The sequence below is a fragment of the Callithrix jacchus genome, chromosome 15 (genome assembly GCF_049354715.1).
Source record: "Callithrix jacchus isolate 240 chromosome 15, calJac240_pri, whole genome shotgun sequence".
In the NCBI taxonomy this organism is placed as follows: Eukaryota; Metazoa; Chordata; class Mammalia; order Primates; family Cebidae; genus Callithrix; species Callithrix jacchus.
This window is the reverse complement of record NC_133516.1, coordinates 91741779-91756413: the sequence shown is the minus strand read 5'-3', so window position 1 is coordinate 91756413 and position 14635 is coordinate 91741779. Positions and strand designations below refer to the sequence as shown.

At 39.9% G+C, this 14635-nt stretch overlaps 1 protein-coding gene across 11 annotated transcripts in view; it reads right to left on the bottom strand.

Annotated features, from left to right (window-relative positions):
• Window positions 1-476: 476 nt before the first annotated feature.
• The window catches only part of TMEM45A (transmembrane protein 45A), a 91013-nt gene continuing 76854 nt past the window's right edge, over window positions 477-14635 (bottom strand). For 7 of the 11 annotated variants that reach the window (XM_035274220.3, XM_035274221.3, XM_054246094.2 and 4 more), the window contains 2 exons: window positions 12347-12492; window positions 2344-10335 (listed from right to left, as the gene is read on the bottom strand). In XM_035274220.3, the coding sequence (XP_035130111.1) occupies window positions 10185-10335; window positions 12347-12492 (297 nt within the window). In that variant the 3' untranslated portion in view covers window positions 2344-10184. Of the gene's footprint in view, window positions 995-2343; window positions 10336-12346; window positions 12493-14635 lie in introns of those variants that run through there. The other 4 variants (XM_035274225.3, XM_078352224.1, XM_078352223.1 and 1 more) reach the window with 1 other exon arrangement.

Here is a 14635-nt window from a genome sequence, read left to right as displayed (position 1 = left end):
TTTTTTTTTTTTTTTTTTGAGACAGAGTCTCACTCTGTCACCAGGTGCTAGGCTGGAGTGCAGTGGCACGACCTCGGCTCACTGCAACCTCCGCCTCCTGGGTTAAAGCGATTCTCCGGCCTCAGCCTCCTGAGTAGCTGGGATTACCGGCAGGCACCACCACGCCCAGATAATTTTTTTGTATTTTTAGTAGTGACGGGGTTTCACCATGTTGGCCAGGATGGTCTCAATCTCTTGACCTCGTGATCCGCCCGCCTCGGCCTCCCAAAGTGCTGGGATTATAGGGGTGAGCCACCGCGCCCAGCCGGATCATCTTTTTTATCCTCTGTGAAAGATCACACACCCTAGAAGGACTTCTGGCCCACTATTCCCAGTGGGGAACTCAGGTGCTATACAAAGAATTTCTGTGTCCTGTAGCTCCTCGTGCATGATATAAGAGAGGAGTGTAGCTAAATGACAAAAACAAAGATGTCAAGTGTCTTCACCAAAAAGCATACATTCATTTATTTCTCATTAGCAACAAGATAAACAAGTGTAATTCCACGGTCAAGGAGTTACAAATAGTAGCAAGCCCAGTAACCTTGATCATCTCTATAAGGCAAATAAAACAAATATTTTTTTCGTAGTGTGGGCATCAAACTTTAGCTAATCTGGAATAAATCAGCCCCTGAATATCATGATGCGCATGATGTACAAAATGAAATTATCACCCAAAATATTTTCAAAGCTAAAAATAAAAGATTTAAACTCAAACACTTTAACAAAATTGGAAATGCAAACAGTACACTGAGAGTCATCCTTAGCCAGCTGTTCTCCAAACGAAAGATCAAGAAACAAAATCAAGAACAAAGATGATGCAAAAAAAAATATTTATCTGGAAAAACTGGAAGCTCTTCAAAGTTACATTTCTTCTTCTGATTCTTGTTCTCGTTCCACACTTTTCAGAAGTCCAATTTCTGAGGAGCAGAGCCTCTTGAGTCTAGATTTAACCAACCTGAGAAGAAAGAAAAGCATCTCAAATTAGACAGTGTTTAAAATAGAAACCCAGAGAAGTATGCATCTATCATAGCACAAAGTCTAGATTATTTGGGCAACTGGGGAAGGCAATCCAAAAAGGAAAATCACTTCTAACTGGCTTTGGAGCTGCCTGAGAATTTTTGTGGAGTAAAGTAGGGTATAAGTAAACAGATACCATGTGGCTTTCTAATGTATTGCATCATTGTTTAATTAGGCATCAGAAGATAACTTTGATCTTTTTTTTTTTTTTTTTTTGAGACAGAGTCTTGCTCTGATACCCAGGCTGGAATGCAGTGGCACTATCTTGACTCACTGCAACCTCTGCCTCCCGGGTTCAAGCAAGTCTCCTGCCTCAGCGTCCTGAGTAGCTGGAATTAGTTGCATGTACCATCATACTCAGCTATTTTTTTAAATTTTTAGTAGACACCGGGTTTCATCATGTTGGTCAGGCTGATCTCGAACTCCTGAACTCAAGTGATCTGCCCACTCCAGCCTCCCAAAGTGCTCAAATTATAGGAATGAGCTACCGTGCCTGGCCAACTTTGATCATTTCTAAAACAAGAGAATCTCGGCTGTGGCAAGCCTAGATGAAACCGAGCTCGGCTGAGTTTCTCCATTAAAGCTACATGTAACTGTGTATTGCAAACAGGTGCTATGTCAATGAAGGAAGTGCATGAAGCCCTCTCCTTTAGGGTTGGCAGCCCAAGTCAAGGCCCATGTTAAGTCTGGGCAAGGTTCAGCCCCTACTGTCCACCACTAGCCCCTTCCAAGGGAAGCTTTTGTGCAGGGGACAAGCTGTTCAACTGCATGTGATGCCTCTGCCATGATGAATTAAGAAGTTCAAAGAAGTACCCTCCATCCTTGTGACTGTCTTCATAGTTTAAGAGTATCTGGGCTGGGTGTGGTGGCTCACGCCTATAATTCCAGTACTTTAGGAGGTGAGGCAGGCAGATGCCTGAGGTCAGGAGTTTGAGACCAGCCTGGCCAACATGGTAAAACCCCGTCTCTACTAAAAATACAAAATTAGCTGAGCATACAGGCACATGCCTTTAATCCCAGCTACTTGGGAGGCTGAGGCAGGAGAATCTCTCGAGCCTGGGAAGTGGAGGTTGCACTGAGCTGAGATCGCACCACTGCACTCTAGTCTGGGTGACAGAGTGAGACTCCTTCTCAAAGAAAGAGGGAAAAAATAAAAGAGAATCCTTAGGTTTGGGGAAGCAGGGATTATAATTTTTGACACTGGAAGATGTGACATCACTTAGCAACTAAAGCTCAGCAGGCTCACCATTTCTCTGATGTGAGAAAGAATATGTCATAAGAACTAGGCAAAGCTCCTCCTATTCATCTTTATTATAAAGGCATTATGCTGTCACCATATCAATAAAATGTAGTTAACTCTCAGAAATACATAGGAATATGCAAGCAAATTTGATAAGTCAAACCATTGTATCATTCTTCACATACGAAAAACTTCACCAGTCAACCGGCATCTTTACCCTTATTTTCTGCCGTATGTTTTCTGATGAAGGCCTGGCCTACCTGTATCAATATGAAATGGCTTTACTTGTGCTTGGACAGGGGTTTTTGGAATACTTCTGTGGAATTAACTTAAGCTATTGCTTGAGTTTCTATCAAAATATATCAGAAAATTTAACCCCTGGTCTTATCTTTTCAAGAGTAATATGAGAGCAAACCTGAAAGGCATTTAAAACATGATTTCCAAACAATTTGCCCTATATTTAAATAGCCCTGCAATGTAGATCTATTGAAACAGCAAATAAGGGTTGAGAATCAATTATATGTTTGGCAGTGTGCCAAGAGGTGTGGGCAATACAGATAAGGTCTTATAATCATGGAGACACAATATAGAACATAAGCTTCATAAGAGCAAAGGCGTCATCTTAGTTACTACCTTAACCCCAGCCAGAGCCTAAAACAATGTCTGGTACATAACAGTGGCGCAATACACGTGATAAATCAGCGACCTCCGTGGCAATCTTCTAGGCACTCACATCACTCACCCATTCATAGGGGCTAATTCCTCAGTCATTTCTAACTCAGCATTAACTCCTCTCAAAAACGGTAACAACTGAGTGGTATCCGTAACATCTATGGACTCAAGAGCAAGGAAAACTGCTTGAAATAATTTGCCTTGATTATTAATTGACCACTGGTGTTGCTCCCAATGTCCTCAACACTTCAAGCCACTGTTCTCTTGAAAAGGCTGATACTCTTAAGTTAAAGTCTGGACAGTGTTTATGTCACTTTTTTAAAACCACGTATCATTTCAACATTGCATAACTTCAGTACATGCTGAATGGAATCTATTAACTAACTGATTACTTAGTTTCATTTCCTGATGCTTGTGGAAATTAAAACAAAGACATGGCTGTTTATTATAAATTCATTGCTAACATAGACCCCTACTAACACCCCCTGTTTCCCATTCCTTCTCTCTGGGTTGTATCTGTGGCTACCATAAGCCCCCAACCTAAGACATGTTAGACACCTTAACCAGCCTCTGTCTGCCACCTGTACCTGTAGGAGTAGGTATATTTATCTGCATGTGAAGAAATGGCTACCTGGGCCAGACTGAGAGATGGGGTGATAAAGAGCAACTAAAAATAACCACTGGTTACTAGAATGGCATGAATCCAGGGATCTGGGGTCATGGTATGTCTATGCTTTTGCTCCCATATGTGCTCTTCACTTAATATGAGAAAGAGCAGAGCTGAGACAACAGATGTACTTCCAAGAAACTATCATATGCATGGAATTTGGGCATTTCTATTTTGTTCTTCAAAATGGTTCACATGAATCATTGCTTGGAAAACTAACCTGTAAATGGGCGATGTTTTCCTACCCATAGAGAGGGGTGTTTGAAATAGTTCTGTGGAAGAGTTCTATTTAAATGTGAGATACAGTAAAATATGTAATAAAATTTTCAAGCAGACAATTGTCATCTTTGAACTGTCACAAGCAAGACTGCAGGCAGTTTTACCCTCACATTGTAAACAAAGCCACCAAGAAGTTGGAACTGAGCAGAACCCACAGCAGCTCAGCAATGATGCTGTGGCAAGACTGCCTCTCTAGATTACTCCTCTTTGAGCAAGGCATCTCTGAAACAGAGGAATCAGCCCCAGTCAGGGACTTCTAGATAAAACCCCCATCTCACTGGGACAGAGAACCTGGGGAAGGGGCAGCTGTGGGCACAGCTTCAACAGACTTAAACATCCCTGCCTGATAGCTCTGAAGAGAGTAGCAGATCTCCCAGAACAGCATTCGAGCTCTGATAAGGGACAGACTGCCTCCTCAAGTGGGTACCTGACCCCTGTGTATCCTGACTGGAAGACACCTTCCAGTAGGGGCTGACAAACACCTCATACAGGAGAGCTCTGGCTGGCATCTGGTGAGTGCCCCTCTGGAATGAAGCTTCCAGAGGAAGGAACAGGCAGCAATCTTTACTGTTCTGCAGCCTCCACTGGTGATACCCTGGCAAGCAGGGTCTGGAGTGGACCTCCAGCAAACTCCAGCAGACCTGCAGCACAGAGGCCTGACTGTTAGAAGGAAAACTAACAAACAGAAAGGAATAGTATCAACATCAACAAAAAGGAAGTTCACTCAGAAACCCCATCCAAAGGTCACCAACATCAAAGACCAAAGGTAGATAAATCCATGAAGATAGGAAGAAATCAGGGCAAAAAGGCTGAAAATTCCAAAACCCTGAATGCCTTTTCTCCTCCAAAAAATCATAACTCCTCTCCAGCAAGGGAACAAAACTGGATGGAGAATGAGTTTGAAGAATTGACAGAAGTAGGCTTCAGGAGGTGGGTAATAACAAATTCCTCCAAGCAAAAGGAACATGTTCTAACCCAATGCAAAGAAGCTAAGAACCTTGAAAAAAGGTTAGATGAATTGCTAACTTAGAGTAACCAGTTTAGAGAAGAATATAAATGACCTAATGGAGCTGAAAAGTGTAACACAAGAACTTCGTGAAGCATACACAAGTATCAATAGCTGAATCAATCAAGCAGAAGAAAGGAGATCAGAGATTGAAGATCAACTCAATGAAACAAGTGTGAAGACAAGATTAGAGAAAAAATAGTGAAAAGAAACAAATAAAACCTCCAAGAAATATGGGACTATGTGAAAAGACCAAAAGCTATGTTTGATTGGCGTACCTGAAAGAAACAGGGAAACTGAAACCAAGTTGGAAAACACTCTTCGGGATATTATCCAGGAGAACTTCCTCAATCTAGCAAGGCAGCCCAACTTTCAAATTTAGGAAATACAGAAAACACCACAAAGATACTGCTCGAGAAGAGCAACCCTAAGACACATAATCATCAGATTCACCAAGGTGGAAATGAAGAAAAAAATGTTAAGGGAAGCTAAAGAGAAAGGTCAGGTTACCCACAAGGTGAAGCCCGTCAGACTCACAGTGGATCTCTTGGCAATGCAGAAGAGAGTGGGGGCCAATAATCAACATTCTTATAGAAAAGAATTTTCAACCAGCCAAGAGTTTCATATCCAGCCAAACTAAGCTTCATAAATGGAGAAATAAAATCCTTTACAAACAAGCAAATGCTGAGAGATTTTGTCACCACCAGGCCTCCCTTACAAGAGTTCCTGAAGGAAGCACTAAACATGGAACAACCAGTACCACCCACTGCAAAAACATACCAAATTGTAAATACCATTGACACTATGAAGAGACTGCATCAACTAACAGGCAAAAGAACAGATAGAATCATAATGACAGGATCAAATTCACACATAACAATATTAACCTTAAATATAAATGGGCTAAATGCTCCAATTAAAAGACAGAAACCAGCAAATTGGATAGAGTCAAGACCCATCAGTGTACTGTATTCAGGAGACCCATCCACGTGCAAAGACACACATAGGCTTAAAATAAAGGGATGGAGGACTACTTACCAAGCAAATGGAAAGAAAAAGAAAACAGGGGTTGCAATCCTAGTCTCTAGAAAACAAATTTTAAACCAACAAAGATCAAAAGAGACAAAAAAAGGCATACATAATGGTAAAGGAATCAATGCAACAAGAAGATCTAACTATCTTATATACACATGGAATCAATACAGGAACACCCAGATTCATAAAACAAGTTGTTAGAGACCTACAAAAAGATGTAGACTCCCATACAATAATAATGGGAGACTTTAACACCCCACTGTCAATATTAGACAGATCAATGAGACAGAAAATTAACAAGGATATTCAGGACTTGAACTCAGCTCTGGACCGAGCAGACCTAATAGACGTCTACAGAACTCTCCACCCCAAGTCAACAGAATACACATTCTTCTCAGCACCACATCACACTTATTCTAGAATTAACTACATCATTGGAAGTAAAACACTCCTCAGCAAATTCAAAAGAACGGAAACCATAACAAACAGTCTCTCAGACCACAGTACAATCAATTTAGAACTCAGGTTTAAGAAAGTCACTCAAAACTGCACGACTACATGGAAACTAAACAACCTGCTCCTGAATGACTACTCGGTAAATAACGAAATTAAGGCAGAAATAAAGATGTTCTTTGAAACCAATGAGAACAAAGACACTATGTACCAGAATCTTGGGGACATATTTAAAGCAGTGTGTAGAGGGAAATTTATAGCACTAAATGCCCACAAGAGAAATCAAGAAAGATCTAAAATCGACACTCTAATATCACAATTAAAAGAACTAGAGAAGCAAGAACAAACAGATTCAAAAGCTAACAGAAGATAAGAAATAGCTAAGATCAGAGCAGAACTGAAGGAGATAGAGACATAAAAAGAAACCTTCAAAAAATTCAACGAAGCCAGGAGGTGGTTTTTTGAAAAGATCAACAAAGTAGATAGACTGCTATTCAGACTACTGAAGAATAAAAGAGAGAAGAATCAAATGATAAAGGGGATATCACCACCAATCCCACAGAAATACAAACTACCATCAGAGAATACAATAAAAACTTCTATGCAAATAAACTAGAAAATCAAGAAGAAATGGATAAATTCCTGGATAGATACACCCTCACAAGACTAAACCAGGAAGAAATTGAATCCCTCAATAGACCAACAACAAGTTCTGAAATTGAGGCAGTAATCAATAGCCTACCAACCAAAAAAAGTCCAGGACCAGATGGATTCACAGCCGAACTCTACCAGAGGTACAAAGAGGAGCTGGTATCAGTCCTTCTGAAACTATTCCGAATGATAGAAAAGGAGGGCCTCCTGCCTAACTCATTTTATGAGGCCAGAATCATCCTGATGCCAAAACCTGACAGAGACACAACAAAAAAAGAAAATTTCTGGCCAATATCCCTGATGAACATCAATATGAAAATCCTCAATAAAATACTGGGAAAGCAAATCCAACAGTGCATCAAAAAGCTTACCCACCACGATCAAGTCAACTTCATCCTTGGGATGTGGTTCAATATACGTAAATCAATAAATGTAATCCATTCACATAAACAGAACCAATGAAAAAAGCCACATGATTATCTCAATTGATGCAGAAAAGGTCTTTGATAAAATTCAACCGCGCTTCATGCTAAAAAATCTCAATAAACTAGGTATTGATAGGATGTATCTCAAAATAATAGGAGCTACTTATGACAAGCCCACAGCCAATACCATACTGAATGGCCACAAATTGGAAGCATAACCTTTGAAAACCAGAACAAGACAAGGATGCCGTCTCTCACCACTCCTATTCAGCACAGTATTGGAAGTTCTAGCCAGGGATATCAGGCAAGAGAAAGAAAGAAATGGTATTCAATTGGGAAAAGAGGAAGTCAAATTGTCTCTGTTTGCAGATGAATTATTGTATACTTAGAAAACCCCATCGTCTCAGCCCAAAATCTCCTTAAGCTGATGAGCAACTTCAACGAAGTCTCAGGATACAAAATCAATGTGCAAAAATCACAAGCATTCCTATACACCAATAACAGACATACAGAGAGCCAAATCATGAGTGAACTGCCATTCACAGTTGCTACAAAGAGAATAAAATACCTAGGAATACAACTTACAAGGGATGTGAAGAACCTCTTTAAGGAGAGCTACAAACCACTGCTCAAGGAAATGAGAGAGGACACAAACAAATGGAAAAACATTCCATGCTCATGGTTGGGAAGAATCAATATGGTGAAAATGGCCATACTTCCCAAAGTAATTTATAGATTCAATGCTATCCCCATCAAGATACTATTGACTTTCTTCACAGAATTGGAAAAAAAACTACTTTAAATTTCATATAGAACAAAATAAAAGTCTCCAGAGCCAAGACAATTCTAAGCAAAAAGAACAAAGCCAGAGGCATCACGCTACCTGACTTCAAACTACACTACAAGGCTACAGTAATAAAAAGAGCAAGGTACTGGTACCAAAACAGATATATAGACCAATGGAACAGAATAGAAGCCTCAGAAATAACGCCACACATCTACAACCATCTGATCTTTGACAAACCTGACAAAAACAAGCACTGGAGAAAGGATTTCCTATTTAACAAAAGGTGTTGGAAAAACTGGCTAGCCATGTGCAAAAAGCTGAAACTGGATCCCTTCCTTACATGTTATACAAAAATTAACTCAAGATAGATTAAAGACATAAATGTAAGACCTAAAACCATAAAAACCATAGAAGAAAACCTAGGCAATACCATTCAGGACATAGGCATGAGCATAGACTTCATGACTTAAACACCAAAAGCAATGGCAACAGTAGCCAAAATAGACAAATGGCATCTAATTAAACTAAAGAGCTTCTGCACAGCAAAAGAAACTAGCATCAGAGTGAACAGGCAACCTACAGAATGGGAGAAAATTTTTGCAATCTATCCATCTGACAAAGGGCTAATATCCGGAATCTACAAAGACTTAAACAAATTTACAAGAAAAAAAAATCAAAAAATGGGCAAAGGGTATGAACAGACACTTCTCAAAAGAAGACATTTATGAAGCCAACAATCATGTGAAAAAAAAGCTCATCTTCACTGGTCATTAGAGAAATGCAAATCAAAACCACATTGAGATAGCACCTCATGCCAATTAGAATGGCGATCATTAAAAAATCTGGAGACAACAGATGCTGGAGAGGATGTGGAGAAATAGGAACAATTTTACACTATTTATGTGAGTGTAAATTAGTTCAACCATTGTGGAAGACAGTGTGGTGATCTCAAGTATCTAGAATGAGAAATACCATTTGACCCAGCAATCCCATTACTGAGTATATACCCAAAGGATTATAAATCATTCTACTATAAAGAAACATGCACACATGTTTACTGTGGCACTGACTGTTCACAAATTGCAAAGACTTGGAACCAAACCAAATGCCCATCAATGATAGACTGGATAAAGAAAATGTGGCACATATACACCATGGAATACTATGCAGCCATAAAAAAGGATGAGTTCCCGACCTTTGCAGGGACATGGATGAAGCTGGAAACCATCATTCTCAGCACACTAACACAAGAAGAGAAAACCAAACACCGCATGTTCTCACTCATAAGTGGGAGTTGCACATTGATAACACATAGACACAGGGAGGGGAACATCACACACCAGGGTCTGTCAAATGTAGGGGGCTGGGGGGGAAGCATTAGGAGAAATACTTAATGCATATTACGGTTGATGGGTGCAGCAAACTATCATGGCACTTGTATACCTATGTAATAAACCTGCACTTTCTGCACATGTACCCAGAACTTAAAGTATAATAATAATTTTTTAAAAAACAGCAAAAATAGTTTATTGAGAATCTACTATATGTTTGCAGCATGCCAAGATGTGTTGGAAATATGGAAAGGGTCTTATACTCAAGGAGACACAATCTAGCCAGGAGATAAGACTAATACACATGAGCTCATGGGGAACATCACAAGAGAGTTCCCAATTTTTGAAATGCATGATATAGAGTACATGCTGTAAAAACTCTTAAAGGGAGATGAGCAAGGGCTAGAGTCATCACAGAAGGTTCCATAGAAGAGATGAGCATTTAATGTGAATATGCCAGGTGGAGGGAACTGCATGGGCAAAAAGATTTAGGATAATATGTGTCAGGGGTAGAGGAGAAGGTTGGAAAATAAAAAATGGAGTATCCAGTTTCTAGGGTACTATAAGTCAATAAGAGGTCCATTAGGGGTCTGAAGGTCTTTGAAACAGGAAGAGACAGTAGTCTTCTTTTGGCTCTGCAGAGGAGCTGACATGAGGAAGAGAGTTTCCTTGGATGCTGGCACTGATGTTGGAGGCTTCCCAGCCCCTAAGGAGATGAGGCCCAGAAGTCAGCCTAGAACAATAGGGGAAGAAGCCAAGTTTCACTCAATGGCAGAGCCAGCCTTGACAATGAGCACATGCACATGCTTTGGAGGAACTGAATGGGACTAATAGAAATCCATTAGAAGGTGGAATTTCCTAGTACCCAAAGCAAGTAGAAGGCAGCAACTATAGATCAAAGTGGGCTGACCTGCCGCTGAGCGGAGATAGCTGAGAGCTAGTAAAGGAATCATCTCTCCACTCAGTGCCTCAGCACCAGAGCTGCTTCAGCAATGAGGCACAAAGAAGCACAGAGCAGGAGGGATGACTTGGGGCCAATGTCTAGAGAAAAGAGTGGCAAGTTGGTTCCGGGTGGGACCTCACTGGGCCTAGCAGTAGCTACTGCATTTTAGAAATCGGAGAACCTGTTAAATGTGGCACGAGCCACATTTTAAGTGCTCAATCGCTAGTGACTACCATATTGGACATTGTAGATACAGAATATTTCAGTCAGCACTAAGTCTGAGGGATTCGGTGCCAGAGCCTCCACACCTGGTCATTGAGGTCGGCCAAGCCAATTGTGGTTCAGCATTAACCACCTTAGAGAAATGAATTGTGATCACCCCTTTCTATCCCTGCTCATCCTTCAAGCTGCAGCTTCATTCTCAATTGTGGAGAGGCCTCCCCTCAACGCCAAGAGAGTTTTTTCTTCTACTATTTCTGTTTATTGCTCTGTATTTTAATTGTGCATCTCCCTAATTTAGTCCTAATGATAAGACTAAAAATTCCTGATGGGTAGGGTCTGTATCACATTCATTTTTTTAATACCAAAGAGGACAAAGAGGAGGAGGAGACACATAGCGAGAGGAAGAACAAGACAATAATGTTTACTGAGCTCTTCTTATGTCCTAAGCTTAAATAGTTAATCTCATTTAGGTATTATTATTTCCCCATTTTACAAACAACAAAAATAGTACTTAATGTGGTTAAGTAATTGGCCCAATATCATAGAGCTGATAAATAGCAGAGCTAAAAATATGTGTTCTTATCATTCTGTTCTACTCCTCATTACCCACTCATGACATATTATACTGGGGTTCTTATAAAAATATGTATTTAACTGGATCTGACTTTTAGAAATATCAGTCAATGCCAAATTAGGCAGGCACCTACACTTAATGGGACACACACAAGTTGGTCAAAAAAGGATTCTTTTTTTTTTTTTTTTTTTTTTTTGAGGCGGAGTTTCGCTCTTGTTACCCAGGCTGGAGTGCAATGGCGCGATATCGGCTCACCTCAACCTTCGCCTCCTGGGTTCAGGCAATTCTCCTGCCTCAGCCTAAGGATTCTAAGCTTAAGAAGTGTTTAATTGGGCCGGGCGCGGTGGCTCACGCCTGTAATCCCAGCACTTTGGGAGGCCGAGGCGGGTGGATCACGAGGTCAAGAGATCGAGACCATCCTGGTCAACATGGGTGAAACCCCGTCTCTACTAAAAATACAAAAAATTATCTGGGCGTGGTGGCACGTGCCTGTAGTCCCAGCTACTCAGGAGGCTGAGGCAGGAGAATTGCCTGAACCCAGGAGGCGGAGGTTGCGGTGAGCCGAGATCGCGCCATTGCACTCCAGCCTGGATAACAAGAGCAAAACTCCGTCTCAAAAAAAAAAAGAAGTGCTTAATTGAAGTATGTACATTTGGGTAAATGGAGGACTCACTATAGGCAGTACAGGGTGAGGGAGACCATTCAGAAGAGAGAAGAAGAGACAGCATAGTGGAGACATGGAGGCACAGAGGAGTGTGTTGAGGTAAACGTGAGCATCAGAGGCACAGCCGAGGCACTGAATGGGACTAATAGAAATCAATTTTAAACCAGCTTTTATTCTTTTTACTAAGCATTTTTGTGTTTGCAGATATTCGGCAATGCAACCCTGTTGAGATGATAAGGAATAAAATCCCCTTTCGAATTTTAAATTCAGTACCACTGAGTCTTGATAATCACATACCAAGGAATAGAACTTCCATGAACAGAAATTGCTGGCTGACTTACCAGGTGACGAAAGCGTAATTCATTCCAACGATGACAAGGGCTACTGCGTAATGCCAACAGAAGCATATGGTGAGAAACATAATGTTTTCATGATCCACCAGATCCCATGCAGGACTTCCATCAGGGGGATACAGGACAAATCCAATCTGTAATTTAGAACAAAAAGCACAAGAACTCAAACAGATTTACAGGAAAAAAACAAACAAGCCCATTCAAAAGTGGGCAAAGGATATGAACAGACACTTTAAGAAAGAAGACATATATGAGGCCAACAATCATATGAAAAAATGCTCATCGTCACTGGTCATCAGAGAGATGCAAATCAAAACCACATTGAGATACCATCTCAAGCCAGTTAGAATGGCGATCATTAAAAAATCTGGAGACAACAGATGCTGGAGAGGATGTGGAGAAAAAGGAACACTTTTACACTGTTGGTGGGAGTGTAAATTAGTTCAACCATTGTGGAAGACAGTGTGGCGATTCCTCAAGGCCTTAGAAATAGAAATTCCATTTGACCCAGCAATCCCATTACTGGGTATATATCCAAAAGACTATAAATCGTTCTACTATAAGGACACATGCACACGAATGTTCATTGCAGCACTGTTTACAATAGCAAAGACCTGGAATCAACCCAAATGCCCATTGATAATAGACTGGATTGGAAAAATGTGGCACATATACACCATGGAATATTATGCAGCAATCAGAAATGATGAGTTTGTGTCATTTATAGGGACATGGATGAATCTGGAGAACATCATCCTCAGCAAACTGACACAAGAATAGAAAATGAAACACCGCATATCCTCACTCATAGGTGGATGATGAAAAATGAGAACACATGGACACAGAAAGGGGAGTACTAAACACTGGGGTCTATTGGGGGGGAAAGGGGAGGGCCAGTGGGAGGAGGAGGTGGGGAGGGATAGCCTGGGGAGAAATGCCAAATGTGGGTGAAGGGGAGAAGAAAAGCAAAGCACACTGCCATGTGTGTACCTACGCAACTGTCTTGCATGCTCTGCTCATGTACCCCAAAACCTAAAATCCAATAAAAAATTTAAAAAAAAAAAAGAACAAAAAGCACATGTTGAAATAACCAACCACAATCACAAAAATGGTGCATTTCAAAATACTTGGTTCTAAAGTACATGATTACTAAGTTAAATCCAATTATCTAAGATGTAACAGATAAAACATCAGGTTTTGCTGCCTATTTTAGTAATATAGAGAGTCTCTAATATGTCATGTTTTCATAAAAGTTTTAAAAGGACATTTAATGATCGATTTTCAAAATATAAACAGTCATCTCGCTATAAATGAGTGGACTTTAAGAGAATGCCTTGGGTTTCTACATTGTACAGTTTCACTCTGCTATTTCAAAATTAGAGCACAAATAGGCTTTAAAATAAATAAATGCCCACATTTAACATCATATTTAATGGTAAAAGGCTGAAATCTTTCCTCGTAATATCAGGAATGAGACATGGATGGCTGCTTTCACCACTTCTATTAAACATTGTAGTGGAAATTTTAGCTAGATCATTTAAGATTTAGCTAGAGCATTTAAGACATTAAGAAAAATAAAAGGCATCCATACCAGAAAGAAAAAGGTAAAGATATCTACATTCACAGATGATATGATCTTATATATAGAAATTCCTAAAGAATCCACACACAAAAACTATAAGGGCTAATAAATGAGTGGAGCATAGTAGCAGGATACAAAATCAATATACAAAAACAGTTGTATTTTTATACAAAAGCAATGAACTCAAAAATAAAACTAAGAAAACAGTTTCACTTAAAATAGCATTAAAAAGAATAAAATACTTCAAGAATAAACTTAAGAAGGTTTAAGACTTGTATACCAAAATCTGCGTAACATTGTTGAAAGAAATCGAAGAAGACCTAAATAAATAAATAGCTATCTCATATTCATGGACTGGAAGCTTAATATTGTTAAGACGGCACCACCACCCAATGCAATCTACAGATTCAATGCAATTGCCATCCAAATTCCAATGTTCTTTTTTTTTTCTTTTTGCAGAAATGGAAAAAGCTGATCCTAAAATTCATATGGAATTGCAAGGGATCCAGAATAACCAAAACAACCTTAAAAAAGAAAGCTGGAGCTACAATAATCAAAACAACAGTGTGGTACTGGCATAATGACAGACATTTAGATCAATGAAATAAAATTAAGAGTCCAGGAATAAACTCATATGTCAATGGTCAATTAGTTTTTGACAAGGGTGCCAAAGCCATTCAATGGGGAAATAACAG